The sequence below is a fragment of the Euprymna scolopes genome, chromosome 17 (genome assembly GCF_053919585.1).
Source record: "Euprymna scolopes isolate OS-2025 chromosome 17, ASM5391958v1, whole genome shotgun sequence".
Lineage (NCBI taxonomy): Eukaryota > Metazoa > Mollusca > Cephalopoda > Sepiida > Sepiolidae > Euprymna > Euprymna scolopes.
Window position 1 is genome coordinate 16,665,601 of NC_136498.1, and position 26,306 is coordinate 16,691,906.

Below are 26,306 nucleotides of genomic sequence, written 5' to 3' on the forward strand. Positions count from 1 at the left end.
TTCCCCCGTTCTTTTCATCCCTTGTGGTACGGGTTTCAGCCTGCCTTCCTACTACCACTTTTTTTTTTTTGCTCAACATACACATCCAAACACCCATGCAATGCTGGGCTGAAATGCTAGTATTATAATAAATACAAAATCTGCATTAATCAAAATATATTTAAGCGTATTTTACAACCGGGCAATGCCGGCCGGCCTGCTAGTATATATATATATATATCAGTAGAATACTTATCTCCTCTTAGGAAGAAACTATTAGAATAGAAAGCTTTCTGGCATAAAGAGGCATCAACAGTGAAGGGATGAGATCGTATTGCTAATCGGGTTTGTCGATGCTATGTATGTCGAGGGGGTACAAGTGCAACAAGTTCATTAGAACACATTCCATTGAAATATTTGTAAAACAGGCACAGTGTGCAACATTGCAGCGATGGGACAGGGGCTGGAGCTTAGTTGATAAAGTGGGACCGATTAGATTGACAACTCTTTTTTGGACTTTATCTAAAAGGGGGAGACTATTGATAGATGCACCAGCCCAGATGTGGCAACAATACTCCATGCATGGGCGAATGGTAGCCTTGTAAAGGTACAGGATACTCTCAGGCGTGAGTAGTCTTCTAGCTTGATAGAAGAAACCCACCTTCTTTGCAGCAGCCTTTGCAATGTCGTCTATGTATTTGTTCCAGTTCATATTGCCCACAAATGTTAGGCCGAGGAGTTTGAAGATAAAATTCTTAGGTAGGGTGCTATTTGTCATGGATATAGGGGGTTGGAAAGGCGTCTTGTAATTGTTAAAGAAGAGCAGCTTAGTTTTACTAGCATTAAATGTTACCATCTATTTGCGTCCTCATTTCACTATAGTCTGGAGGTCATTTTCTAACAATTCTGCCATTGTCTTAGATTTATGTACATCTGTTCTTCCCTCATGCATATTATAGAACGTTGTATCATCAGCAAATATACCCATCTCAGATACAATATTATCAGGGAGGTCGTTTATGAATATCAGGAATAATAATGGTCCAAGGATCGACCCATGAGGCATTCCCGCATTAATGCTATACTGCTTGGATGTACGTCCATCAATGACAACCTGTATGCTTCTATTGTCTAAGAAGAATCTAATTATATTTAGGATACGTCCAGTTATATCGTAGGATTTAATTTTTATTAGCAGCCCTTTATGTTGCTGAGAATTTATATTCCAATATTCATAATGATCGAGTCATTAGGTTAGGAGTTCATTTTATAAAATGAAATATAAATATATACACATACCTAACTTTATACAGAAAGATACAAATCTCTAATTATATAATATATATATATATATATATATATATATATATATATATATATATATATATAATATTAAATCAAAGATTAGCAATAAAAGTAATATATAACTTTATTATATCAAAACAATAAGAAAAAGTTAAGAGAAAAATTAAGAAAAAACGTTTTTAGGCCTTGGTATTTCGAAGCTAAATGCTTCGCATCAAAAGAGGAGAAGGGCTAAAATTATAAAAAATGCAAATATAGAAAAAACTGGCTTGTTGAGTTTTGCTTATCATGATAAGTTTTGCTTTGTTTAAAATTTACTCTTTGATAACTTAATTATATATTAGTGTTAGGATGATTAATTGGTATCAGAAAAATTGGAACATTTTGAGGTATTGGAATCGATATTGGAAAAATTTGAGTTTTATTCACAATTCCAGAAACGATTCTTTAAAATTCTTTATTTGGCACTTAAAAAAAAAAAAAAAAAAAAAAAAAAAAAGAAGTAACAAACAAGCCACAGGACCTAAAGTTAAGAATCATGTTCCTATATGTAGCATTGACTCTCAGAGTCTAATGTAATTTTTTTATTGGTAAATTATGGTAAACAAAGTAAATATCTTAGAGTTCACTTGCAAATCCTCTTACCAAACGTTTTGACATGTTGAAATTTCTTTTCACACTTATTCACCAAATGTCACGATGGCACCTTTCAGAGAGTTCACCGTTTAATATCAAAAGATTTAAAATGCAAAGACAAGCTATTTTTATCTTTCTGGTTGCTATCTACCTGGTATGTGCCTGGTGCATATTCTGAAATAATTAAGGTTTTATTTTTTTTTTCAGTTTTAGCACAAGTAGAGAATATACATAAAAATCTCACAAAGGGTTTATCAGAATCTTAGATACAATACATAAAGGGAAACATTTACAAGTTTCTCAAATGAAAGAAACTTTATCTACGTTTAAATATTTCCCATCCCCCTTGACCAAATGAGATTTCCATTTTTACACTGGGGGGGGGGGGAGAAAAAAAAAATTATTTTAGAATGAAGAGTACATTTTTTATTTTTATACTATCAAGGCCCAGAGGTCACTCGAGGATAAGGATTAGATATCATAGTGATGACAGGTAATGGCGAAAATGGGGTAAGATTTCATTATTTAAAAGGATGGTTCAACAGTAAATTGTTTACGTTGAACTTGAAAACTACCATGTTGTAGTCATTTGGTATTGTGTTCCATAGACAGGCAGTTCTAAGAAATAAACTTTGCTTACAGAATTCTAAATTTTTAGGGCAGTTAACTAAATTTTTTTTTATGATTAACCCTAAGTCTGATGGGCAAAGTCATAAAGCCACACATAAATGCTTTATTTTTCATATTACTATAGGACTTAAAGGTAGTAGTAGGGAGGATGCATGTCATTTATGACATGTTTTATACTAAAGTTTGATCGGGAACATTAACATGGACAAGATTTAAAACAAACAAAATTGTTCACATCCTTAAAAACTGTCTGGTCTGAAAGGGATTGTTATTTTATGTTAAATTTATGTGAAACTGATTTTTTACCGTTTTATTTTATTTTTACAATCAAGTTTTTCAGGTTATTTACATGTAATCGTCTAAAAAGTGGAGAAAATACTTTTTTATTTTTAGGTGAATTAGTATAGAGTGCAAAGCTATAATAATAGCTGAACATCTTTTTAATATAGAGTGCAAAGCTATAATAATAGCTTAACATCTTTTTAATATAGAGTGCAAAGCTATAATAATAGCTGAACATCTTTTTAATATAGAGTGCAAAGCTATAATAATATCTTAACATCTTTTTAATATAGAGTGCAAAGCTATAATAATATCTTAACATCTTTTTAATATAGAGTGCAAAGCTATAATAATATCTTAACATCTTTTTAATATAGAGTGCAAAGCTATAATAATATCTTAACATCTTTTTAATATAGAGTGCAAAGCTATAATAATATCTTAACATCTTTTTAATATAGAGTGCAAAGCTATAATAATAGCTGAACATCTTTTTAATATAGAGTGCAAAGCTATAATAATAGCTGAACATCTTTTTAATATAGAGTGCAAAGCTATAATAATATCTTAACATCTTTTTAATATAGAGTGCAAAGCTATAATAATATCTTAACATCTTTTTAATATAGAGTGCAAAGCTATAATAATAGCTGAACATCTTTTTAATATAGAGTGCAAAGCTATAATAATATCTTAACATCTTTTTAATATAGAGTGCAAAGCTATAATAATAGCTGAACATCTTTTTAATATAGAGTGCAAAGCTATAATAATAGCTGAACATCTTTTTAATATAGAGTGCAAAGCTATAATAATAGCTGAACATCTTTTTAATATAGAGTGCAAAGCTATAATAATATCTTAACATCTTTTTAATATAGAGTGCAAAGCTATAATAATATCTTAACATCTTTTTAATATAGAGTGCAAAGCTATAATAATAGCTTAACATCTTTTTAATATAGAGTGCAAAGCTATAATAATAGCTTAACATCTTTTTAATATAGAGTGCAAAGCTATAATAATAGCTTAACATCTTTTTAATATAGAGTGCAAAGCTATAATAATAGCTGAACATCTTTTTAATATAGAGTGCAAAGCTATAATAATAGCTGAACATCTTTTTAATATAGAGTGCAAAGCTATAATAATAGCTTAACATCTTTTTAATATAGAGTGCAAAGCTATAATAATAGCTGAACATCTTTTTAATATAGAGTGCAAAGCTATAATAATAGCTTAACATCTTTTTAATATAGAGTGCAAAGCTATAATAATAGCTTAACATCTTTTTAATATAGAGTGCAAAGCTATAATAATAGCTTAACATCTTTTTAATATAGAGTGCAAAGCTATAATAATAGCTTAACTTTATGATAAAAAGTTATAATTACGAATTGACGAAAAATAACAATAAAACAAATAAAAAAATGCTAATTTTATAAAAATGCAGTATTTACAAAATACTAGAAAAATGTTTCAAAATTAAATAAAAATATTTTTCAAGAAAAAATTACTTATAATCATTTATTGATAATTATTGGTAATTATAAAAAAATTTAACTCCTAAACGATTTATTTAAGAATTTGGAAAGAGTGACCAGTTTCACATATAGTTTTAACATAAAACGAGCTCCTATTTCCAAGATATTATAGCGTTTTAGAGCAGTTAACCAAAAAATATTTTTCTATAGTAAATATTTCTGTGCATTCATTTTCCAGAGTAAGGATGTGCTTTTTTAAGCAATTATGTATGATTTCACAACATTGCCAGTTGGACTTATGGTGAGTGGTAAAATATTTAGTGAACATCCATAAAAAATTAGAATGACTCAGAAATGATAATCATTTTACGTTAAATTTTTATATGAAACTGATCTCCCATTCTAAGTTCAAAAATTGTTTCTTTTCGCTAAACTTTTCAAGGTGTTTACATGTAATCACTTGAAAAAGTAGAATCTCATTTTTTAGTGAAGAATTTAGCTGATGGTGTTAATCTATGAATTATTATTATAATTATTATAATATGTATCTTGTTTTCCTTTTTACAGTAAAACAAAGCAATCAAATAACCAACAAAATCTTTATAGGGATAATCGTCTCAGCTCCAATCTATGATCCCCACCAATGCCAAATTTTCACAAAAAAAAAATACTCGTCTATTTAAAACCACGATGAATAATTTCCCTCACTCTTTATCTGTGCCTAAACCAAAACATAGATTCCATGAATAAAGCTTCTTTCTTAGAACTGCATGGCTGTAGAACTCTCTTCAGTTTCCCTGCTTTCCAGCTGATTTTTTTTTTTTTTTACATGGGTGTCACCACTTATCAAGGCCCAGAGGCCACTCGAGGATAAGGGTTAATAGGATTACATTATGGTGTCTTCAAGTCAAACGTAAACAAGTTCTTGATGAGCCGTCCTCTTAAGTAATTCAATTTACCAAATTTCCACTAACGATTACTACGATATTGTCCCATTAACTACTGTACACTCATAAATCCTTATTCTCTTTTCAGGCCTTTATAAATGGTGACTCTTTTGTAAAAAAAAAAAAAAGAAGAAAAAAAAATGAACATTCTCTGAAAGAGGGAAGGCATAGAATAGTTGAAAAGCCCCTCCTCTTTATGTTAAGAATGGTTTTCTAAAAAGTAACATTATTGTTTAGGAATTCATGTGTACCATGGGAAAGGGGTTTGTTAAGTATTCTGTTCCAATACGGTTTTCTTATTTTGTATACCAACCGTCGACTATTTACAATTGTTTAAGCAAAAGTTTAAATAGTATTTTTGTACACTAACAGCACACTAATAAAAATCAACTTTGTTTTAAAATTAAAATAAATATTTAGTTGTCTCACAATTTTCAATCAATTACAAGAAACCATTTGATAAAAATATTTAGAAAAATCTATTTATGTAACACATGTCCCACCCCATAAGCATATTTTTTCATTTGCAAAAATATGTGGAAATTACTCAAGGATTTTGCAGTAATTTAAAACTTAAAAAAAAAAAATTAAGTAATGAATTTCTAATTAAATATTTATAAATTTTAAAAGAATTGGAACCAGTAATTTATAACAGAATCATTAATTGTATAGGAATTGGAAAAAATTTTGGAATCGTCCCATCACTAATTATGTATATTAATATAATTAATATAAATAGCTCTATTAATTATTGAGCACTATTATATAAACCTGATGGGTATTGTCTGGATTTTTATTCCATAAGTACATTTTTTTACTTAACCAACATGTTATAAATTAGTTTAAAGAAACCTTAAAGTGTTCTATCATATCGATATATCTATAAAAGTGAACGTGTCTGTGTATATTTACCTATGCAATAGCTCTGTCAAATTTTAAGTCTACAGACTCGAAATTTGATATGCAGGGTACTGAGATTTGGGAAAATCTTTGTGATCCGTTTTTGTGCCAGAAATTTGGCTGTTAAGGAGGTCAAAGTTCAACGATTTGACCTTCGAGAACTGTACCAAACTCCTCAGCCAATTTTTGGTATAAACACTTGAAATTTTAGATATAGGTTCCTTGAACATGGATCTAACTTAATAACTTGATTTGAGCCAAAAACAATAAATGTTAAGGGGTCATAATAGGGGTCAAAATTTCAAAAAATTTTACCTTTGCGGTCTCTACCAAATTACTCAGACAATTTCTGGTCTAAATATTTGAAATTTTACATAAAGGGTATTCAGAGATAGGGCAAGCACTTTAATCGGTTTGGGTCGAAAATTTTTAGTTACCAATATATAAATGTATGTATGTTTGCATGTCTGCCTAAAACTTTCAACAGAGGCGACGGATTTTTACAAGATCAGTATCATTTTAACGTTCGACCTTTCAGATGGTAAATATCGAAAAATTGACTAAAAACATTAATATCTTCACCTTCAACTGGGCACTTTTCAACAGGGGGGGGGGGTCGCTTTTTTCGATATTTTTGAAAGTCATCCTGTCGATTGCCAAGCCTTAATTTAAACCGTCAATTCCTGTTTGGCGGTGGTTGTAACAGCAAAGATGTCAGGCTTTTTTTGCGTTCTTTTCCTCCTTTGCGGTACGGGTTCGAGCCTGCCTTCTTACTACTAGTTTTTTCTCTTTTTTGCTCAACATACACCTCCAAACACCCGGGCAACACCGGGCTGAAATGCTAGTATTCAATAAGATCTAATATAAAGTATTTTATTTAAAAACTATGCAGCACAGTGTCTGTTGGGTGTACCTGGGTTTCATCGATCTGAAATAAAAACTAGTCGGTAAAAATGAATCGGCTCTCCAACACTATTCAGTAGGCAACAACACAGACTTCGCTGACTCTTTGATCACTCTTGTAGTAACCAAGTTAATGGGCTCTGTAGTGCTGTTTCCTTTTGGTTGACAGACTAGCTAGCTGGATTTGTGCCAGATTGCTTTGCTGGATTCTCGTCAAAATTTAATCAATTGGATTTTGTAACTAAATGACTCCTTTCTACTAGCTAACCGAATCCATGTCACTTAAAGACAGACCCCACACTCAAGGTTGAAATTGGTGAACTAAAAATCGTCCAGAACTTGAGAATCTAGCCAGTCCAAAAACACTAAGTAGAAAGCGCATTTAGAAGTCTTTTCACATGAACACAACATTGTAAATTTTACTCACAATAATTAGTTTTATATAAAAAGACAAATGATTACTTATTTTTCATGCTTAAAAGTGATCTTTGCTCCTCAGTGATAACAACTTTGTTGATTGACACTGGACGATTCCTCTCTTGATCGAGATGCATATAAATCTGATAGACTTGGTCCCGTCAACACCAGTGGTATTCTTCAGAGCAGTCACTTTTTGTGAATGGGTACCAACCGACACCCAAGAACGGGCAACTTTAGTGATGTCATAAGGAAAAGGGGTACATTATCATTATTATCATATATTGCTCAACATCCATTTTACATGTTGGCATGTGTTGGACGGTTTTTAGAAATTGACTTTCAAACTAATCTATCTCTGCTTAGGTCTTCAAGTCCATTCTTTTCACTTTCTTCCATGTTTTCCTTAGCCTTCCTTTAAGAACTGACCTTGCTATCTCAACTGTTCTACATCTACTAACCAAAAAAACTTTCATCCATTCTTTTACTATTGCAATACCATTAAAGTCTCATCTATACTGTCCATATTTCGTCTTTCTTTGAGATCATTAGATCTAAGCCTGTCTTTAAGAGACTCAAATTATACATTCATTGCATCATTCTCGCATTATTTTTTTTCATGCAACACATGTCCTCAACTCTCAACTCTCCCATTTAAAAATTATTGCAGATTTTTCATTGAAAATTTTAAAGAATTGAATACATAATTTTTAACACACACGAAATTAATCTCATCATCAAACTTACCTCGGCATTATAGAACTTTGTTTTCACATCCAATGGTTTCAGTACCTACAAAAAAAAAAAAAAAAAAATATGAAATACAAATGGTTTAAGCATAAAGAAAAATATTTCACAGCTCAGCAGATTCTGTTTGTGGTGTAAAGGGAGTTAAAAAAACAAAAAGCATGTTATATTTTTTTTTTTAAAACCTTTCTAGTCTATGAGCTTAATGTACAAATCTAAGAGGATACAATCCATACTATTAATCGGAATTGTTTTTCTGCAGCAGTTCCCATTTCCTTTGCTTTCTTTACCTTTGATTTTTATGCAGGAACTGCAGTCTATTTACTATGCTTTTTAGAAAAAAAAAAAAATGGAAGGAAAACAGGTACAGAATTTGAGTAGGAAAACCCTAGCAAAGGGCATCTCAATACCAAAAAGGACAAATGTAAAAAAAAAAAAAAAAAAACCAAGTGTCATGGGTAGTTAAGAGTTATAGGTGACAAAATGGATAATGATCAGTTCTAAAGGTCAAAGTAATTTGAAGTGTTAATCAGTTATAACCAAAAGCTAATTTATATGAATTCTTCCTTCTCTCCTCCTTGCCCCAAGTGTCATTCTTGCTGCTCAAATGAAAACAAATAAGCACTGATTGAGTCAAGTCATTTCAAAAAGAAATGATCAGCTATCAAATAAGGAGTGACTCAAACATGAACCAACTGTTGCAAATCAAAGCAGTATGAACACGTCTGTCTACTCATTGTACCAATTTAAAGTTGTCATTAGATTCCAAATTGGTCACAGCATCAATTTGGTCTCAACCAGTGCAGCACCAAAATGTTTTCCTTAAAAAAACAAAAAAAAACCCAACATAATTCCCATTTAAAACTAAAGTGGTTTGACAACAGATCAGTTTAGATCAGTCACTTGCTGAAGTTGGAAAAGTACTGACAAAAAGAGGTATATAAGACACACAGGAGATAAAGGATACTGTGTATCAAATAATAATAAAGAAGTCTTTGTAAAACTAATTGTGGCTTTAAGAAGTCTCACTATAATAAAAAAACAAGTTTTTAACGTTCAAGAAAAGAGATCACATATTTAGGTAGTCACATTTAAATTAAGGAGGGGAACTATCTTTACTTGTTAATTGGTTTCGATCCCATTCGAAAAAGAGGAAGAAGGTTTTTTTACATTCAGCTCGTTAAATTTGGTTGTTTGCTGAACAACAGAACCCTCTTCATTAATCAAATAGTTTGTTTTTTTTAGAATAGGAGGCGTAGACAAAAAGAGTATTATTTTATGGGAGAAAGAGAAGTCAAACCATTTTTTAAATATAAAACAACAAAGTTTGATTCTTTTAGATGTTACAATTATGCTTTTTTCTTTGAATGACAGACTTGTAAATAAAAAAATCTAAGCCTGACCAAATGAAAACAAGTCCAATGGCTTAGAGCTGAAGGGTCCAACCACTTGGAGCGACACAAACCCAACTCACTATCAGCCCCTAGAAAACGAAAGAAGGTGAAATCTAGAGCAGATATATTGAAGGCATTGCCAAGGCTGCTGCAAAAATATGGGCTCTCTTTACCATGTGTGAAAGTTATTTTTGCCTGGGAGTATTCTATACCTCTACAAGGCTACTATCCGCCCAGGCATGAAGCATTGTTAAGGCATCTGCTACTACTCTCTCATTCTTAGACAGGGTTCAAAAGAGTCGCCAACTTAATAGATCCCGCACTGTCAGCTAGGCTTCAACCGCTGTCCCATCGACGAAATGTTGCATCTCCCTGCCTGTTTTACAAGTATTTTAATGGTAGGTGCTCCGACGAATTACAAGCCCTTGTACCACCTCAACATAAATAAACCCAACAAGCAGCAAAATCTCACCCCTACACAGCAGAAATCTTCAGATGCCAGAAAGCCTTCTACTCTAATAGTTTCTTCCCTAGGACTGTTAGACTTTGGAATCCCCTTCTAGGTTCCTGTTTCCCTGACTGTACTGACATGCAGAAGTTCAAGTGTAATGTAAACAGACATCTTCCTGCTCAACTCCCTACATAGTATTCCTGAAAATTATGCTCCATACATTCTACATCAGCGACACTGTGCCTTGTTTGGGGTGAAAATGCAATAAAAAAATAAAAAGAAAAGAAAAAACTGACTGTGACATGCACAAAGAACCAACTCTGACTACTCCCCTCTGCCCATGTGCTTGAATATATGCAAACATTCTGAGACTGGACCAGAAAACACCACTTGAAATAATGGCTAGCCAACATCCACTTGAAAATACTGATCTGCTTCCAATCTATGAACATCAAAAATCCACTTTCTAGAAGATCCCACATCTAATCAGCCATAATTTTTCTCAGGTGCCTTTCTTTCAGCATGAATTCTCACTTAAAGAGACACTAACTTTTTTCAGATTGACAATTTGAATTTTGGATGGTTCAAGATCCAAACCAAATATTTCCAATATCTTGGGTGATTTTTCTTTTCTTAGTTAAATGCATCTCACCTACAGCAAGTTCTTTATTCACATGCATCACAAACATGTTGCCTAGTGTAAAGTTACAGTTGCATCGACCGTAACATGCTCATTATTCCTTTGGTTGCCACAAGCAATCCACTGAATACACAATCAATTGCATTTAGATTGGGCATAGTCATAACTTGTTTTGTGAAACCTACAACTGTAAAATAAAGAAATGGTAAATCAGTTATTTTATGAAATGTCATGTAAAATGGAATTTAGTGCTGCTTTATAAGATGACTAAAAATATTCACCTTGTTACAGGAAAAAGGGCTGTCCCTTTCCATGTAAATAAGAAGAACATTAGATAAATGAAAATGAGATTATGATAAGCCGAGACTCGAACCTTGTAAGCAAGGTTAAGAAATAGAATGTTAGAAATCGGAATGTTAAAAAGGTCTATTGTTAAATTCTATTATAAATAGTTAGATATTGTTTATATTGTAAAAAGAATTGTTCATTCTTTTACAAAACTGAATATTAAAAATGTCAGCTAAAAAGAATGAACAATACAAATTAAAAATACATTGTTAAAAAAAATAGGTTAGTTGAGAATTCTTTGTTGTCAAAAGTGTGTTTGGAAAAACGTGTGCTTAGCCACGTGAATTGGTCACATTGGGAAACACACTCCTGACGTCATAGCAAAAGGGAGATTCTCAATATAGGAGCAAGAGTTAGTCAGATCAGGGAAGTTGAGTTGAGGCAGAACAGTTGAGTTTGCTAGTCAGCAAAGATTAGAAGAGTCAGTCAGTGGTCAGCTGCCCTTTGGAAGCGAAGGGTAGAAAGATTAAACTATGTTGAACAAATGTGAATTCCTGACGTCATCATCATTCGACCGGTCCAATGAAATAAAGAATCACCATCGATATTTTGTAACTGTTTGTCATGTGTCGTCATTCCACAAATTAAAGGTAATGTGTTAATCATCTTATTATGATGACTCTCCCAAGAATATGTATTTCTCCTCCTCCTCTCTATATGTGGGTTATAAGAAATGTAAGAACTGTGCATCTATCACCTTATCAGCCTCAGTATATATATATGAAGTCCCCGCATCTCAGAACAGAACTGTATATGTATAAATGTCTCTCTCTCTCTCTCCTTCATCATTGTTTTATATATATATATATATATATATATATATATATATATATATATATGTGTGTGTGTGTCCCCATCTCTCCTTAATATGTACCCTACGCAACAATCTGATGTTGCCTGTACAGAGATATATTTGTTAAATGTGTGAATTTTACATTAAAAAAACAAATTTCCCTAATGTATTAGTCAGCTTGTGCTAAAATTATAGAAAGATATTAAAAATAAAGAATCTACTTAAGTTCAAAACACTTCAGTTACTTTTTGAACACCCTGTACATCTGTCCATATTACAAATACACACTCCTCATACTGAGTTTGAGAAGAAGATTGGTTGGAGGATATGCTTGTCTTGATTTGCTGGCCTATTATTCAGTAGAAGGGACCCAGTACTTTGCCTTATTCTGACTTTTTTTCACAATAAAATGTTACTTGTTTTAAAATGGATTTGTGGTTTTGTTCGGAAGGAGAATTCTTCTGTTTCAGCACTGACAAGACTACATGATTGACACTAAGGCCGAATTCAGACAAGCACAATGAGTGTACAATCATGGCCTATGCATAGCGATGCATGTTCACAATAGTACTTACCTGAAATTTGAAGAATTTGCGAAAGGCCATTTTCTCGCCCGATTCAGAGACATAACTGACGGCACACACCAGGCTGTAAATGGAACAATTTGAAAAAAAATTATCAATTTAAAACACAAAACAAAAACAAAAACTGAAATATATTTCTATTATAATGATAAATATAAGATTGTCCAGGAAATTTATGCAGATTTTTAACAGTTGACACCTTAGAACGTGTAATAGTATGACCCCCACCTATCAAAAAAAAAAAAAAAAAGTATTCAGAAGTGATTAGGAAAAAAGGAAAAACTATAACAAAAAGAGGAAATAATTAATTAGCAGAAAAAAAGTAGAAAGACAATGAGAAGAGGTGGTTCACCAAGGCACACAAAGGAAATCTGAAATAGGATGGTTAATCAAGGTGTGGCAGTGACTAGGACAAAAGATCGGACAATAGATGTCAATGTATTTAGAATTAGCTTACGGACAGTTTAGGAATGGGAATGAGTTTTGTGACATTGGATGACAGTTTACAATTGGAGACAGCAGACAATATGTGATGGCTTGGACCAGATTGAGACAGCTTTGATGATTCAGAGATGGCAGACTTCGGACAACTAACAGTGTTCGTCTCGGCAGACAACTAAGATGCAGACGTTATCATTTAGAGTCGTTTTCCATGATGGTGTCACACACATATCCATATTACAACTGATATTTACCGAATGTGTTGCAGTCTTTTGTTTCTCTTGAGTTTGTTTATTTTTTTACACTTGTGAACCAGTGCTAACCTTTGAGAAACAACGACACAGCCAGAATGAGAATAAAAGATGAAAGAGGAAAGAACCACGGCACACAGAATTGGGTTGGCGATTGTCGAGAAGGGGAGCACATGGTTTCACAAAGGTCAGATTATTAACAGATATCGTATACTTATATTTCAGATTAGAGCATACTCTACACTATATTCAGAGAGAAAAAATTTTAAATTATTTAGCTTGTGTTAATTTTGGAGTTGAAGGAAAATAGAAGATTGTGAAACCTTTTTTCGGCACTTTTCGATTTCTATAAGAGCAAACATTCACAAGCAACATGAATCAGAATTGATACATTATAGTCATTGCCAAAGCTGCTGCTGCTGCGAAGAAGAAAGTAAGGTCTCTTTGCAGTACTAGATAGTTACTCACACCTGAGAGTATCCTGTATCTCTACAAAGCCATTATTTGCCATTGCATGGAATATTGTTGCCACATCTGAGCTGGTGCACCTGCCACTAGTCTCTTGCTCTTAGACAGAGTTCAAATAAGAGTCACCAACCTAATAAGTCCTCTACTATTAACCAAACCACAACCTCTTTCCTATTGTCGAAATGTTGCTGTGTATCTGTTTTACAAGTATTTTAATAGAATGTACTCTGATGAATTCAAAGCACTTATACTCCCTCGACTTAAATACCCCTAACCCGGCAAGCAGCAAAATCACCCCCTACATTGTAGAGATCACTAGATACCAAAAAAAACCTTCTACTCTAATAGTGTCTTTCTTCAAAAAGCACAATTTGGAATTCCCTCCTGGGTCCTTGCTTCCTTAACTGTACTTAAATGCAGAAGTTCAAGTGTAATGTGAACAAACATCTCGCTACTCAACTCCCTGCATAGTATCCCTGTAAATCTGGCCCCAAATAGTAGCCTTTTACGTCAAAGTGGCACTATACCTTGTTTGAGGTTAAATAACAAAAAAATAAAATAAATAAAAATAAAAAATAATAGCAGTACCTTTGTTGGTTCCTTCATTCTGTCTCAAATTTTTATTTCATATTTTAAAATCTTTCAACGACAGCAAATGCATCAAAAGCTTACACCCCTCCCCCCTCTTTTGATTAACTTTCACTTTATCAAAATTTGCTGAAAAGCTTTTTTTTTTTTACATAGGCATCACCACATTATCAAGGCCAAGAGGCCACTCAAGGATAAGGGTTAAAGAGTGTACAGTAGAAATTGGACAATATAGTAATCATTAGTAATGAAAATTCGGTAAATTTGATAACTTATATGGAACGGCTCATCAAGAACTTGTTTACGTTAGACTTGAACACAACCATATTGTAGTCAGCTTCCTACCCTAATAGTTTCTTTCCTCAAACTGCTTGCCTTTGAAATTCCCTCCCTTGCCCCCTGTTTACCTGACTGTACCAACATGCAAAAATTTAAATGTAATCTGAACAAACATCTAGCTGCACAACTCCCCACTTAGGATGGCTCCCATAAATCCGTTCCCTAATTCTCAGTCATGATTACTTCTTAGTCATAGTGTGTCTTGTTTTGGTTGAATATGAATAAAAAAAAACCTGATGAGTTTTGCTTCTAACATAAGTAATGTTTTATTAATGTCTGTTTTTCATTATTGTATTGTTTTTTTTCTTTGTATTTTTTTTTTTTTTTTACTCATGTCCACCCCTAACAAGACATATCGCCACTCGGATGTAAGGGGCTACTATTTAGGACCATGCCTAGGAAAGATTAACAAGATGTTGGTTTAAACTTCTGCATATCAGTACAGTCAGGGAAGCAGGTAGCAGGAAGAGATTTCCAAAGTTTAGTTGTTCGAGGGGAAAAACTATTAGAGTAGAAAGCTTTCTAACATTTAGGAACCTCAACAGTGAAGGGGTATGATTTTGTTGCTAAGCAGATTTGTTGGAAGTATTTAGATCAAGGTGGCACAAGTACAACAAGTTCATCAGAGCACATTCCTTTAAAATACTCGTAAAACAGGCACAGGGATGCAACATTGCGATGATGGGACAAAGTGGGATCTATTAGATTGAAGACTCTTTTCGATCCCTATCCAAGAGGGAGAGACTAGTGGTAGATGCACGTGCCCAGATGTGGCAACAATACTCCATGGATGAGCGATTGGTGGCCTTGTAGAGGTACAGGATATTCTCAGGTGTGAGTAGTCTTCTAGCTCGATAGAGGGAACCCACCTTCTTTGCAGCACCCTTTTCAATGTCCTCAGTGTATTTGTTACAGTTCATATTGCCTGTGAATGTTAAGCCGAGGAGTTTGACGGAAGAATTTGGTTATCCTTTATTTTTTTCCTGAGATTAAAATGTACCTTCTACTCTGTAACAACTTTGTCTATTGGTAACCTTTTTATCAAAAATAAAACTTGATTTTATATTGATGCTACTTCAATGCCAAATAGATGATTGAATATGATTACATTTCTACTCATTTATTATTAAATATTAATCTCTATTAATCCCTAACTATGCATTGAACAGATACAATAATACTTAGTTCATTGCATCTAATCATAACATATGACCATACAAAATTTCAGCCAGATCGGCTCAGTAGTTACTGAGAAAACTTATAAAGTAAATGTGGTATTGTGGTGACTATTCCCTATTAGTCCTTGTTAATCTCTTACTGTACATTAAATGGATATGATTATACTTAGTTCGATGCACCTTATTATAACAAAGGTCCATGCAACATTTCAAAGAAAATGTGGAACAGACAGAGAGACTAAGAGAAATATAATCTATATATAAATAAAAATGACTGTGTGTGTGTGTGTGTGTGTGTGAGGACACTTCTCAATCTATATAGACAATGAATTTTTGATCTATAGACAGACTTGAAATTTGGTATATAGAGTATTCAGACATGTGGAAAATTTTTAATCAGTTTTCATCTGGAAAAAAGGGCTGCCAAGGGGTCAAAATTGAAAAATTGGTACGTGGAGGTTGTCGGATTTTTATCTGTTTGTCAACTGTTTAACGACTGCGCATGAACGGTCGAGAAACATGACAGATTACTTATGTTAAGATTTTTTTGAAAACACTTTATAAATGTTGTGGTAAGCTGGTCTAATGGTTATCATGCTTGATTCAACATCTTTACGTTTTGGTTTCAAGCTTAGCTCGAGTCATTTTTTTTTTTTTTTTTTTTACTTACAAGAAATGAACTGTTTGAAATAAAAAACATAATACTCGCATGCACATGCTTTAATTTTTGTATTAATTAAAATATAATATGCATCTTTTTCGACCGGGCAACACCAGGCGGCCTGCTAGAATAATTATATAGTCGTTTTAAAGGTTCATTGTTTGCAATTGTAGATGCGATAATTTAAAGATTTTATGAATATGTCATGTTTCAGTTGTTTGTCACTTGTAACAGCGTGCTAATAAAGAAACCTGCAGCTGCTGATTGGAGGATTATAGGCCTGCAGCTATAACACAGCAACTCGTGTAGCATAAAGTCCTTCAATGAAGTGCAGCAGCTAGCTGCATGTTTACAGGAAGATATTATTATGACTTTCTATTCCGCTAGATCAGTTACTCTAGATATGCTTCAAAGGGTATTTAGTGCAATTAACTTAATTACTCTCGACAGAACTTGAACCTGGCATGCTAAGTTTGTGTTAAATACAAACAACCAAATCTGCTGTTAGATTTCTATCATATTTTTTTTTTGTTCACGCCAAACAAGACATTGCCATTAAAGCATAAGGGGCTACTTTGATCATGCTCAAATTTACAGAGGGGAAGAAACCTTGGTGAGGAGTTGAGAAGCAAGATGTTTGTTCACATTATATTTAAATTTTTGCATGTTGGTATTGTTGGAGACATAAAGCAAGAACAAACTTCAAAAAGCAAATGATCAGAGAAAAGAATCTATTAGAGCAGGAAATTTTCCAACATCAAAAAACCTCTAAAGTGAAGAGGTGGGATTTTTCTACTGGTCAGGTGGGTTGACAGTATTAACATTGAAGAAGTGCAAGTGCAATAAGTTTGTTAAAGCACATTCCATGGGAGTACTTGTAAAACAAGCATAGGGATGCAACACTGTGATGATGCAATAGAACTGGAGATGGGCAAACAGTGCAAGAAATATTAGGTTAGAAATTGTTTTCTGCAAGAGTGATAGGAGCCTTCTATCATGTCTGAAGACGACACAATGTTCAACAAGCGAGATTAGAGATGTGCGGCTGTACAACTCATGCTCATGTTCTCTACCGATCCAAGTTATGACAATAGAACCATTGCCAGCATCCTCAAAATCCATCACTGGATTGCCATGAATAACAGGGACATATCCAGAGTGATGAAAACAAAGTTTCCAGCCACGGTTATGGTCTTTGGTGTGGTTTCAAGTGAGGGTCACATCATGCCACTTCACATCTTAGAAATCGGCTAAAAAGTCAACACCAAAGTGTACCTGAATGTGCTGAAGAGTATGGTGATCCCCTGGTGCAATCAGGTGGCCGCTGGCAGACCTTAGGTGTGATAGCAGGATTCGGTGTCGACACACAAGTCTAAAGTCCAAAGAGACCTAGACTTAACATTAGAAGGAGTGCTACGACTTTGTACCCTTCTCTCACTGCCCCCCTTCTTCTTCCTCAACCTGAACCTGCTAGACTACTTTGCTTTGGTCATATTTTGAGAATATGATCTCCCACAACACCAAAACCAGCTTGATTGCCACCATCTGTCGAGTATTCACCAAGCTCCTGCTAGCCCTTGTTGAAAAGGCATGCTGCCAGTTTCAAACCTGCATCAAAGCGGTGATTGAGGCTGAAGGTGGTTACATTGAATAAATGTATCAAGTTACCTGAATTGATTTTTTTCAATAAAAGTTTTAAAATAAAACTGCAGTGTTTTTTGTTTTTTTTTAGGGCAGCAATTTTATCGTTCCACCCTGTTCTGATTCCACTTTATTTTTCTGTGAATGGTAGGCCATGATTATTGTAAATAGAAAGCCATTCCACTAAAGTCATGTGACCTGCTGCCATTGTAGAATAAAATACAATGGCCACGGTTAGGTGAAAGTTAACTCTTACAATGATATTCATTTTCTGTTTCAATTCTTAAAGAAATTGCCAACAGATTTATAAAATGGTCAAAAACTGACTGTTTTTGTTTTAAAGGAAATATTAAGAATTATTTTACATTTATACATCTGCAATTAAAAGGAAATATTTTTGCCAGGAAAATATTGTGGTGAAGTTTTATTTTTTAAAAGTGTATTTAAATATTAATTTAAGAATGCATTCGTTTTAAAATAATTTGTCAATGAGGTTTTCATTTTACAAACTTTTTTCTTGATAATACAACAAACATTATCTTGAATTATTTTTCTTTTAACTGTAGATTTTCTTATAAGGACCTAAAAAAAAAGTTAGATTCTGGTCAGAAAGTTGAAAATTTAAAATTATTTAGTTTCTTAAAAAAATTTTCATGTAAAAATGATTTGTTGCTATATCAATATATATATATATATATATATATATATATATATATATATATATATATATATAGCTAACAATGGCAATTATTCCTATGGAAGAAAAATGTGTTCTTTTTTTTCTTAAGAGTATCAAACTCTACAGACATTATTTTAAAAGGAATATTATTATCTATATATATATATAAAAGCGAAAATGTATGTATGTATGTTCGCTTTTTGTGTATGTCTGCAAAAGGCTTTTTTCTGGTGGGTTCTGGAGACCGTCGCTCATTCTAAAAACTTTTTATATCACGTGTAAATCATAATATCTACGAGTTAACAATGGGGGTCGCCTGTCTATTTAATTTGCCTGACTTTAAAAAGCTAAACATTCCACAATTTTGGATCGTCGCATGTTGATTCGGCTTTTTTGTATAATAAAAGTGAAACTAATTCAGAGCTGGCGTCATTGTTCCGGTCGTGACCTGTTTCAGTTGCGATCGTTGGGAACGCCCAAAAGCAATCAGCTTTGATCAATGCAGAGTTTCTCTTTATATCAGACAATTGCTATTCAATTTGGAAAATCCCCTTTAAATGGGAAGCCAAAACTGCCCCGCATTGAAACAAAGTAAACAAGCCCCAAAAGACTGCCCTGCAGTAAATAAAAAACTGCCATGTCATCGTAACGCTCCCGCGATGACCTCATTAAGCGGCCACCTGTCAATCAAACCTCCTTTACTTGACTCACTTTTTAACCCTTAACTTAACATGCTTATCAATTCCTCTCCCCTCGTGGCTGAGATGGTTAGGTGGCTGGCTTATTTTCCCTTTCGTTTCCACCTTCGCATCAAAGCTTCAGGGTTCAATCCTACCTTCCAACTAAAACTTTTTTTTCTTTTACATCTCCAAACACCCGGCAAGCATTTTTTTTTTTTAACACACACGCCTCCAAACAGCCAGGCAACGCCGGGTACCCCGCACTAGTCTAATATATAAAAACGAAAATGTGTGTGTGTGTGTGTGTGAGTGTGTATTTGTATGTCTGCCAAAAACTTTTGAAAGACAACAAAAATTCACAAATTTGGTATTATATTAAAGCTCGAACCTCCAGATGACAAATATCAAAATTTTGGCCCAAACGGTCACCTCTAAGTTGGTCAGCTGGCCGTTTATCTGGGGGAGGGGGGAGTGACATTTTTTTCGTTTTTCCGATGTACTTAAGTAGTAATAAAGTAATCGATATATATAAAAGCGAAAATGTGTGTATGTATGTATGTTCGCTTTTTGTGTCTGTCTGCAAAAGGTTTCTTTCGTCGGCCTTCTCGCTCGGCTCACTCCTTCTTAAAACTTTTTATATCACGCCTAAATCGTAATATCTACGACTTAAAAATGGGGTTGGCGTGTGTATTTAATTTGCCTGACTTTTACCAGCTCGCCGTGTCATCAAAAAGCGAATGATGGCACGGGGGAAACAGTAACTGGCTTGCAGCGCAAAACTAGGTCAAACATCACACCACTTCCTCGCACCTGTATATTTCGCTTTATAAACCGTAACTTAACATGCTTATCAATTCCTCTCCTCTCGTGGCCAAGATGACTAGGTCTCAGGTTTTTTTCCATTTCCTTTCCACCTTTGTGTAAAGGCTTCAGGGTTCAATCCTACCTTCCAACTAAAACTTTTTTTTTCTTTTACACCTCCAAACACCCGACCAATGTTTTTTTTTTAACACACACACCTCCAAACAGCTGGATACCCCCCGCTAGTCTATAATATAAATCTCACCTGTCTGTTTAAATGTATGTATATATGTCTGCCTAAAACTTTCAACAGAGGTGACGGATTTTCACGAGATCAGTATCATTTTGAAGCTCAACGTCTCAGACAAAAAATATCGAAAAATTGGCCAAAGACATTAATTCATTCACCCTTAACTGGCCAGTTTTCTATAATGAGGGGTCGATTTTTTTTGCAAGCTATTTTTGCAAGTCATCATATCGGCTAGATTGACTTTGCCTAATTTTAATGTTCCGAACTTCCGGTTGCATCATGGAGTAGGGGTAAGATGTCAGGTTTTCTTTCAGTCACGGGTACGAGCCTGCCTGCCTACTACCACTTTTTTTTTTTTTGCTTAATAGACACCTCCAAACATCCAGGCAACGCCGGGCGCCCAGGCTAGTCTATTATATAAAGAAGAATTGCATATGTTTATATTCATATGTCCAGCTAAAAGTCAACAATGAACAAAACAAATGTCCACAAAGTTGATATTTTCTTGATAAGCATTGCTCCGGATGAATAATATCTAAAATTTAGAAAAGCATTTTCATTCTTTGAAACTAGTGAAGATTTTTTCAGAAAAGGAGAAGCGGTTTTCCAGCTTGATTATGTACTAACTAAAAGTAATTCTGAACTTTTAATCAAGGAGTTGATTCACATATGTTAACTCATTCCTTGAGAAATCTATGAAAACGAGTTATGTGTGTGTATCCAGAGAGAAGAATGGGCTGGTGAAGAAAGAATAGGAGAGGGAGGGAGAAACCGGAAAAGAGAGAGAGAGAGAAGTTTTAATAGAAATGTATAACACTTTTGTCCCAGACAACACCGAGTAGTTCTGCTAGTTAACAAATTATTAACTGATGCATTTATAAAGCAGTGTGAAATTTTTATAGGGTTTAACGCATCAAATAATGAAATGCTCTCTCGCATCTTCATCAGCAGTTCAAATTATTACTGCGTAGAAATTTACAGTAGAGGAGATTGAAATTTCAAAACTATCATCGAAATTTGTCAGCAGATTAATTTGCAAAACATCACAAATTCAAGTCGATTAAAAAGGATTGACATGAGTATGATGTCACTCTTTCTCTCCTTGACTTGAAGAGACAAAATATTGGAAGAAAAAGGGTATTTTTTTTTTTTTTTTACAAAGTGATCACCACTTATCAAGGCTCGGAAGCCACTCAGGAATAAGGGTTATTGCGTGTACACTATGTTAGTGTTGAGATTTGATAAAGTGTCTACTTAAGGGGGTGGTTCATCAGGAATTTGTTTATGTTGGACTTGAAGACATCCAGGTTGTAGTCAGGTGGGAAACAGGCAGACGGAACAGAGTTCCACAGGCGTGCACTTCTAAGAAAGAAGCTTTGTTTATGGAATCTACGTTTTGGTTTTGGCACAGATAAAGAGTGGGGAAAATTTTTGACAGTGGTTTCAGCTAAACGGGTGTTTTTCGTGAAAGATCGGCGAGGGGGGACCAGGGATTGGAGCTCAGACAAGCACTTGCCATGGAAGTAACGATAAAACAAAGACAGGCTCGCAACGTCTCTTCTGTGGGAGAGAGGTTGCAGGGAAGAGAAAAAGGCATCCCCCACTAAACCACGAAGTCTATTTTGTACTCTGTCAAGGCAGGATAGGCTGTTTTTAGCAGCTCCTGCCCAGATGTGGCAACAGTACTCCATCCTTGGACGTACTTGGCTTTTATATAAGTAGAGAATTGCGTTAGCAGTGATATATCTTCTGGAGCGGTAGAAGGATCCCACCATTTTTCCAGCGACCTTAACAATAGACTTGATGTACGTGTTCCATTTCAGGTCAGGAGTAAAGGTCAAGCCCAGAAGCTTATCAAAGCATGGAGCTTCCCCTAGTCGAGAGCCACCCATTTCAATTGATGCCAGATGGGATCAGAGCATTGATGATGTAAAGATAGGAGCTTGGTTTTAGGTGCATTAAAAGTAACCAGCCACCTCTTCCCCCACTGTACCACACGCTCAAGATCAGAGGAGAGAGAATTAGAGAACTTTGTCATTCATCGCCTTAGATGGTCGTGTTGGTTGATCGGTTGGTTAATCAGTTTGAAAATGTTGGTGAACGAAGGAGGAAGAGAAACAACAAATATTTTCATAAAAGTGTAATCAGTATTTAAAAAACATTACGGATATTCTGCAGAGAAATAGGTGCTTCTACAGAATTTGAACCGAACCAAAATGACTTTTGCCAAGCTAAACCTAAAATTTAGCTTTAGTTTAAAGCTAGATTAGGGTTTAAAAAATAGTTCATTTCAAATTCTGTAGAACTACTGAGAAACGAGACATTTTGTTCTAATGAATTGATTTATTTTGTTTCTTGGCTCATCAACAACTGTTGGGTCATTTAGAGCCAAAAAGGTTATATTTTATTTCTCTTTGTGAATTTGTTTTTGTTGGATTTTTGCAGTGTTGTCTTCAAATGTCAGCAAACTCTTGTAATCAAACGCAGTTCACACCATTGATATAAATATTAGTACTCTCATACTGTTCATCATATCTCTCCTAGCATTTTTCCATTCCATTAACCTCGAGTGGTTCTTGGTCTTGCTAAGTGGTGACATAGATAGTAAAATTTTTTTAAAAAACTGATATTTATATTACCTACACACATTAATGCATGCGCATAAAAAAAAAGAAATATCAAATATCAAATAGTATAAAAAAATAACTGGAGAAATCGTTTATGTGAATAAGGTTTTCCTTTTTTGAATTCCTTTGAGATGAGACTTAATAATTTGAGTATTGATTTTTTTTTTCAGACTGTTATCCTCATCTTCATAGTTGTTGTTTCGCCATGTTTCAGCCAACTAATCCTTTGACCTGCTTTGGATAGGATTGAAACCACTATTTTTAGACAATGTTCACCCAGAACCATAGAGGTTCAACACCTCTATCCACTGTGACATGGGCCTTGTGGTGAGACAGCAACAACTATGGAAGGCAGTAATTACTGGGGATACAATTACAAGACTCATCATTCCTATCCCATTACCGTTAAACACCTGAAGAAGGTCAGATGAATAGTTGGCAAAAACGTGGTGAAACAGCGACAACTGTAAAGATGAGGATAGCAGCCTGAAAAAAAACAAAACAAAACAAAAAAACAAATAAAATAAAAAATCAATATACAAGGTTTTATTTAGTTCATACAATATTTTGTTAAAATGTCTACCTTCTTAAAATAGTTAATTCTGGTATCAATTTGAGAAAACACATTATAATTTGAATACACTAAAAATAAAAGATTGCTACATTGTTTTTACTTTACAGATCATCGATCACTGTTGGGTCATTTAGAACCAAAAAGAATATATATGATACTTCTTTTCGTGAAATATTTTGTTATTCACAACATATGAGTGATTTTGTTTGATTTTTAAAAACAATTTTTTTTTTTTTTTTTTTTTTACACATTTATGTGGATTATTCAAGTTTGCCACTTAGTAATAATTAACATTTTTTTTTGTAATTTGGGAGTGGGTTCATTTTTAAGCAAATAAATTGGTTAGTTGGTTGATTTTATGTCAGATCACCCCCTTTTAGACTGTTCAGTGGCGAATTCATTCATTGTAATACAACATAATCATGTTGACACATCGGTTCTCATTAATTCAACAAAGTTAAGCAATGCTGAGCCTGGTCAGTACCAGATAGGTGATCATTTGTGAATACCAATTGCTGTATTTAGAAGGGTGTCAACATCTCCTTGGAAGAACTGCAAAAACCTAACACCATCTCTCCTGACTGAAATATATATGTGACTGGGAACTGCTTGTGAATTTGATATTCCTTAGAAAATTCTTCCTTTGGAAGAAGCTGGTGCATCCTGCTTAGAGTGAATACCACTTCAAACTGTCATCCCTGCAAATACTTAATTATTTCAAATATTTACTTCTTTTATTTTTAATTGGAATTCATTATTGAGATGAGTATTATTTATTAATTTTTATTTATTGTGGACTATTATCCTCATATATATTTTCATAGTTGTTTCACGACGTTTCGTCCAACTATTCCTCTGGCCTTCGCCAGGTGGTAACTGTGATGGTATAGGAACTCTGAATCTGCTGACTGCATCCACTGCAATTACTGCCTTCCATAGTTGTTGCTGTCTCAACATGTTTTTGGCCAAGTAAGCCGACCAGAGGAATAGTTGGCCTGACGAAGGCCAAAGGAATAGTTGGCCGAAATGTCGCAAAACAACTAAGAAAAAATGAGAATAGTAGTCTGCAATAAATAAAAATTAATTTACTACTTTGTTTTGCAGGCCTATATATTCTTTAAGCAAACCATCTGGAAATGATATTCTATTTAACATCAACAAATAGCACTCTGACAGGTGTTCAGAGTAGGCTTGGGAGCAATGATAATTATGGGGTGACTTCACATTCCCCAAATCCCCAAAAGTGCATGTCAAAATAAAAATAAAAACCAGTAAACAAAATATTAAAAAAAAAAAAAAAAAATTGCATAATAGAAAGAAAATTAGATTTCTGCATGTCTTTATACAGAAAATAGATTTGAAGCACCCTTGAATAGACAACAATCAAAAGGGCATATTTTGTCTTAACACCAGTTGATTTCAGATATTTGAATAAAAAAGGGAGGTTTATTTACAAAAGTTTTACATATAGCTTAAAAAAAATACATAATTTTATTTATTATATTTTATAGAAATCGTTCTAGACAAAGCATGAAGCCATTTGATGCAAGGAGTTTAAGAAAATTCTATTTCGAGGTCAAAAAATTGCCAACTATAAGTATTAGATGGAATAGATTCTGATCCAGAAAACAGCAATTCTTCCCTCTTTGTCAGAAACATTGCTCCTGGAATGTGAGGACTAAAGGACAAAATATTTACAAGCATATTTTGTTACATGCACGTTTTAATTAAAAAGAAAGAAAAACAATTTTTTTTTTTTTACAAAATGTTTTGTTTTGGAAACTTTGGATATTTAGAAAAAATTAAAAATATAATTTCATTTAAGTAAAAATTTATTTAAAAAAAAAACAAATACAAAAATATTTGAATAAAAAGATGTTTGTTTATCGTTTACTTTTTTATGTACTAATGAGTCACGTCTTATCATGGTTCAAAAGCCACTTGAGGATAAAGGTCAAGGAGTTTATCATATGGACGGTGAGACAACACCATAATGATTAAGCAGAATTTGATTATTTAAGAGGACGGCTCAACAAGAATTTTTTAACATTGGACTTGAAAACAATCATATTGCAGTCAGCTGGGAAGCAGCACTGTGGTAGTGTGTTCCATAAATGAGTAGTTCTTGGAAACAAACTGTATTGAAACAGTGTATTTGGGCTAGTAATAGAAGAACAGTCTATGTAACTGGATCAGTTCACAGGGGAAGACTAATGAAAACATGGGCAGAAGTGATAATGATAAATAAGAGGGATGAATAAAAACCTGGCCAGAAATAAATTAGTTTGAAAGTAAATTTCTAAAAGTTGTCCAACACATGTCAGCATGTAAAACAGACGTTAAACCAAATATGATGATGATTCTGAAAGAACAAGGATTGCTGACACATGAAAAACATTTTCGTAAAAAAATGTTATCAATTGATGTCTATTTTGTGTGTTATCTACTGTGTTAACAGAGCGTACTTGTAATCTTGCCTTTTAAAAGAAAGTCATGATAACATATGGTAACAATTGAAACTGATTCTCCCGTCTCCTCAGCTTAACTTCATCACATTAAAATTTTTACTTATCTACGTTGATGATGTGATGTTTATTACTTGTTCAAGAGTCAGTGGTGGATGCCATCGAGTGAAAGTTGATTCTTTTGATTTATATGATGCTTAAGTAGAAGTTGTTTTTGTACTGA

The 26,306-nt window shown here is 33.7% G+C and overlaps 1 protein-coding gene across 5 annotated transcripts in view; it reads right to left on the reverse strand.

The window, feature by feature from the left end:
• The window catches only part of LOC145296697 (trafficking protein particle complex subunit 13-like), a 761,029-nt gene that overhangs the window by 20,386 nt on the left and 714,337 nt on the right, over positions 1 to 26,306 (reverse strand). For all 5 annotated transcript variants that reach the window (XM_080142667.1, XM_080142670.1, XM_080142671.1 and 2 more), the window contains exons 5-6: positions 12,432 to 12,504; positions 8,231 to 8,275 (exon numbers count right to left, since the gene is read on the reverse strand). In XM_080142667.1, coding sequence (XP_079998793.1) covers positions 8,231 to 8,275; positions 12,432 to 12,504 — 118 coding nt within the window. The remainder of the gene's footprint in view (positions 1 to 8,230; positions 8,276 to 12,431; positions 12,505 to 26,306) is intronic.